This window comes from Hordeum vulgare, chromosome 1H (assembly GCF_904849725.1).
Source record: "Hordeum vulgare subsp. vulgare chromosome 1H, MorexV3_pseudomolecules_assembly, whole genome shotgun sequence".
Classification (NCBI taxonomy): domain Eukaryota; kingdom Viridiplantae; phylum Streptophyta; class Magnoliopsida; order Poales; family Poaceae; genus Hordeum; species Hordeum vulgare.
This window is the reverse complement of record NC_058518.1, coordinates 416673460-416679018: the sequence shown is the minus strand read 5'-3', so window position 1 is coordinate 416679018 and position 5559 is coordinate 416673460. Positions and strand designations below refer to the sequence as shown.

Below are 5559 nucleotides of genomic sequence, written 5' to 3'. Positions count from 1 at the left end.
CCATTCGCGGTCTGCATTTGGAGAAGTTGGATGCCACTTAAGTGCAAAATTTATGTGTGGCTTATGGTACAACACCGCATCTCGACATCTGACCGTAGAGCTCGGCATGGGCTCTAGGATCTTCCTTCACCTTGCTACACTTGCTTGCAAGAGGAAGACAACATTGAAGCATGTCCATATCCAATGTGTCTACTCGAGGGAGGTGTGGCACCGGCGTTTAGTGGATCTAAACCTCGACGTGCCGATGCCTGATAGGAACGATGTGTTCCTCGAGTGGTGGTTCATAGTGAGATGGAATTTCGCATGGAAGTCTAAGTGAGCGTTCATCATGTTTGTGATCGCTGTCGCATGGTCGTTGTGGAAGCAAAGGAACGCCAGGGTGTTCAACCGGACGAACCAATGCATGACAGTGCCGGAACTACACAAGAACATCATGAACGAGATCAATGATTGGAAGAACGGCGGGTTTGGAGTTGGTGTACTAGATCGTTTTGTGAGAGAGTAGGCTAGGGTTTCTTTGTCCGGTGTGTAGGTGTGGTGTGCGATTCACTGGCAGTAATGTTCGCATTGTTCGCTAGCTTCTTGTACATTATTCTCAGCCTTCTATAAAAATATGGTATAACATTGGGGTACTCTCGAAAAAAATATGTAATACTCCTTCTATTCCTTTATGTAAGGTGTATTGTTTTTGGCACGATGACCAAGGCACATAGTTATAAACAATTTGGGACGAATTTACCCTTGCTTAATTTATCGATAGCGGCAAGTAAAGAAAAAGATACACGCAATCAACAAAGAGATATTTTCCTTTTTTTTATAAGGAGAGATACATGCAATCGGGGAAGAGATACTTTTTCTTTTTTAAAGGGTTAAAGACGGAATTACGAGGAAGGAGAAAAATTGCACCTTAGATTGTGGTATTTTATAAAAAAAAACAAGTACCCCTTATGTAAAGGAATCGGAGGGTGTATTCTATAGTGGTTTAGGTGGTTGTGTTGTTTTGTAGAACTGAATTGCATGAATAAAAAAGTGGTTCAATACCCAACGCACAAGTTGTAAGCCTAGAGGAAGTCATAGCAAAAGTCATACTATTAAGAGGGGCTCCCTGAAGGATAATGTGTGGAAATCAATGAACTAAATGATCCTACATACACAAGAAAACCCGAGAGAAAATTATATACTTTTTCAATACACAACTTCAAGACAAGTTCAAAGAAGTTGAGAGCCTCGTCCAAGTTGCTCACAATCCACATGGGTACAGTTAATATAGAGACATGGCACATATACATTGTTGTCACACCTCCCAATTCCATAAAAAGCTCCGTGGAAGGCTCAAATCTTGCGGACAAGAACTTGAGCACCATACTGCGGTTGGAGGGTCATCACCATCATCGGTGCATGAACATAGGATGGTGAGACATCAAACGCGAACCGCTGGAGTACCATTGCAAGCACCAGCTTTGCCTCAACCATAGCGAGATTCTGGCCAACACAGATGGCAGGGCCAATCCCAAAGGGGAAGTACGCACCGAGGTGATAGCTCTTGCCATCTGCAAACCTTGACGGATCAAACTCCTCTGCATTAGCTCCCCATATGTCGACATCATGATGAATGTCAACAATAGGCAGATTGAGCAGCGCGCCGGCCGGGATGTCAAGTTTGCCCAGCTTCACATCCCTAGTGACTGTCCTGTTGACAAACATAGCTGGAGGATAGAGCCTGAGGGTCTCCTTTAACACCATATTTACCTGATATCATGCCAGCATTCCTAGAGTGTTATTCACAATGTTCCAGTAAGGTGGTATCGTCAAGAATAAGAAAAGCTGTAGTAGTATTCATTCAAATAAATAAGGCTCACAATTTTCAGACTGCTCAGGGTTTCCGCGTTTGGGTGCTCGTTCTTGCCACACACTTGAAGGACTTCATCTCGGGCCTTGTGTTGCCATTCTTGATGCAATGCCAGCAGAAGTGTTGCCCAAGTCAACAAATTTGCAGTTGTTTCTTTACCGGCAAAGTAAAATGTCTTGCACTCATCAATGATCTCTTCGATTCCCATTTTACACTCATTGTCAGTTTTGCTGGCTGATAGCATCAAGCCAAGCAAATTTTTGGAATCTTCACACTTGTTTCGATTAGCCTCAATCAATCTGCGCAGAGAATGTCGGATTTCCTTGTTTAGGCTTTGCCTTCTTCTGTTCTTCTTTGTCGGCACATACCTAAGAGAGAAAGAGGTCATATTCGTTTTCCCTCAAGAGTAGCATTTGATTGAAGGGTATGATTAATAACACAGAGAGGCAAACATTTTCTTTTCTAATGTAAAAATGAAGAAATATGCAGTAGGAATTATATGTTTACTGGTAGAGAATAAATGGTGACCCAACTTTTTTGAGTCAATCTTACCTGAAGCCAGGAAAGTAGAAGGTTCTCATAGCAAGGATGACAAGTTGTATCTGTTCATCTTGCAATTGAAAAATTCGCTTTCCTTCCTCATAGCTACTTCCAAATGCCACACAAGAAATGACATCCGCACTCAAAGTTTGGAATTCTTTTTTTACATCGATCTCAAACTCTGCTCGTGTTTCTCCTTGGATTTCCCATTTATCCAGCATAGATGAGGTGATAGCTGATATTTCTGGTATCCAACCCTACCAAAATGCAGAATGAGTTAAGTGGTAAACCATATCTGATAAGTACATTATGTATATCACAAGGGTTGATCACATCAACATTTTTTTTTAGAAAATGAGGAAGACCCCCGGCCTCTGCATCTGAGCAATGCATGCAGCCATTTTATTAATTATTCACAAAGACCTTACAAAGTAATACATCAGTAAGACTGAAGTCACCGTCTAGACAACATATGTCGCTACTTCTATACAGTTGATGAAGGGATGCTGATAGTCTGGGCCTAATACCAAACAGACCTTGCAGCCAAACCTAACATCTAAGACCTGATGCCCCAATCAAGCCACCTGCCGGGTATGGGGCAACCACCGGTCCGGCGCACACTCAGAGGTCGCCGCCGCCAACTGTCATCAATCCATCTTTAGAACTGTACTAACGCATCCACCTTGCCCGGTCTAGCTGCCGTCGACGCCACCACGACGCCAGACAACGTCGCCCTCCTGCGCGAGTCCATCCTCGCACATCAGACGCCTAATCACCATGGCGCCACGCCATCGAGATTCGTCGCCTTCAATGTGCAGGATAAAGCACCGCTCCACCGAAGAAAACATCCACTGGTCCCCCGAACCCGCGTACACCTCCAAGAATGACGCCTCCAAGGGGGAGACGACACAAGCGCGCCGCCATCTTCTGATCTATCGATCTAGGGTTTCCCCCGGAGGTAGCAGATAGTGGTCTAGAACTTCTCCTTGGCGACGCCTTCAAGAAGGGAACGACGTCGTAGAGCGTCGCCATCGCCGGCTTTGGCATCTAGCCAAGAGCAGGTTTTCACCCAGATCTGTTCGGAAAACTCCATCCAGCTTCTTGTGCACGGGTCGCCGCCTTCTCTGCTGGAGACTAGATCAAAGGATCTAACCGCCGCCGCTTGAACGGCCGAAGCACCACCACGGTGCCAAAGCAGCCCAACACTGATTGGACTGCGAGTGGGAAGACGGAGACTGCAAAGGTGACGCCTTCAAGAAGGTAACGACGCGTAGGCGCCGTCGTCACCTGCCACGACCGAAGTCGGATCACGGATTTCACCGGCAGCCGTCTGTCCCCATTCCATGCACAGCCAGCTGGCCGACCACCTCCGACGAAGAAGAAGGCCACCACCATCAAGCCTAGGGCTGGCGCCCCAGACATCCTCGTGTTGCAAATCAAGTCCATGAGCAGTGCACCGCTGACGGCGATTGAGATCGGTAGCACATCGAATCAGCCCGACTGAGTCAAGGCCAGATCTGTCGCTGCTGATGTCGTCCTCCTACGCCGCTGCCGCACCACAGCCATGTTGCCGTCGATCTGTGTCGCCGCCGTCGATCTGGCAGGAAACGAGCGCCGCCTCCGAACCAGATCGAGATCCGAGGAGAAAAACGCCGCCGCCGCCACGCTACAAGGGCTTTGCCCTGTGATGCCCCGGGCGACGGGGGCGGAGGGGAGAGGAGGTGGGGGCGGCTGTAAGAGGAGGGCGGGGGCTCCCTAGTGCGGGACGCCGCCGCCGCACGGGGGAGACGGGGGCGGCTGTAGGGGAGGTCCAAACTTCGATGATTGTGGCGTCCAGGAAAAAGGAAGACCGATCACATCATCATCAACATGCTAATTGAAAGAAGAAACATGGACACCGTATGTCACCATGATGGCTTCTGCTGGCTACAAACTGTGAGGGAAATAACCAGTCATGCAAAAAGGTTGAATTTCAGTAACAGATGTTACCAACCAATAGACAACCAATTGATGCTTGTTAAGCTATTCAGATAAGTTCATTCCAAACATTCATATACCCATTGCTAGATGTTCAAATCAAAGTTAGCAGAAAGAGTAGCATTTCAGAAAGGAATTGCTTGAAATAAGTGTGCATACTGTCCTCTTCAGTAAAAGCACCAAGTTCAAACAAATATTGTAGAAAGAGATAGCACACCCTACGCATGTACCGTAGCAACCATGATTTTAGCAAGACTTAAGGACCTTGTTTACACTCTAATATTTGATCATTACTAAGAGTTCAAATCACTCGGTAGGTTGCTACCGGTTAGCAAACGAATTCAGGAAACGAGTCCTCACCTTGACCCTCTCCATGTTGAACGCGGGCGAGATGACACGGCGGTGGTGCGCCCACTTCTCCCCGGTGAGCCCCACCAGCCCCTCGCCGATGAGCTGCCGAGCTTGGGGATTGTTGCCGCTGCCGGTGGAGCCCTTCTCGAATGCCCCCGTGGGGTCGGTCAGCACGGCCTTGGCGACTTCCGGGCCGGAGACCACAAGCCGCGCCCGGGGCCCGAACCAGAACACGAACGGGCGGCCGTACCTCGCCGCCCACTCGCGGTACTGCGGCGCGGCGCGGCCGACGATGGCGTGGTGGAAGGAGGCAAGCGGCTTGGACTGGGCGGCTTTGGTCATGGCGAGGTATTGGGCCGCGTTTCCAGAGAGCAGGCTGCGCGGAGGGCCCCGGATGCCCTGCCGGCGCAGGCGGCGCTCCAGGCGGTGCGGCACCCACAGGATGGAGTGGAGCGCGCGAAGCACGTACGTGAGCGCGGCGAGTAGACCGGCCATGAGGAGAGCAGCGACGGCGCCCATTGCTTGCTGCTTGGCGATTCTGAATGGGGTTTGGCCACCCTCCGACGTTGAGTAGAAGATGCAGAGGAGTTGACTCTCCTGCCTCTCGTAGCAGGTAGCCAGAGTAGAAAACACAATGAATACGATTTGATCTTAAAACACAATTTTCTTTTGCAAAAGTGGGTGGGCTATATAAAAAGAAACACCAGGGCCTAGTTTGGCGGCACTATTTTTAAAATCACTTTAGTGTACTCCCTCCGTTTCTAAATATAAGTCGTTTTAGTTCTTTTACTAAAAGTCAGTGCTCTAAGCCGACGCGCCGGCCGACACGATCCGCCAACTAC

General features: G+C 48.9%; 1 protein-coding gene across 1 annotated transcript; it reads right to left on the bottom strand.

Moving 5' to 3' along the window:
* Positions 1–1165: 1165 nt before the first annotated feature.
* Positions 1166–5324, bottom strand: LOC123441532 (cytochrome P450 734A1-like). The gene is made up of 4 exons (XM_045117928.1): positions 4727–5324; positions 2402–2646; positions 1860–2217; positions 1166–1749 (listed from the first exon to the last, which is right to left on the bottom strand). The coding sequence occupies exons 1-4, from the start codon at positions 5234–5236 to the stop codon at positions 1333–1335; spliced, it is 1530 nt and encodes a 509-aa protein (XP_044973863.1). The 5' UTR covers positions 5237–5324; the 3' UTR covers positions 1166–1332.
* Between the last annotated feature and the right edge of the window lie 235 nt (positions 5325–5559).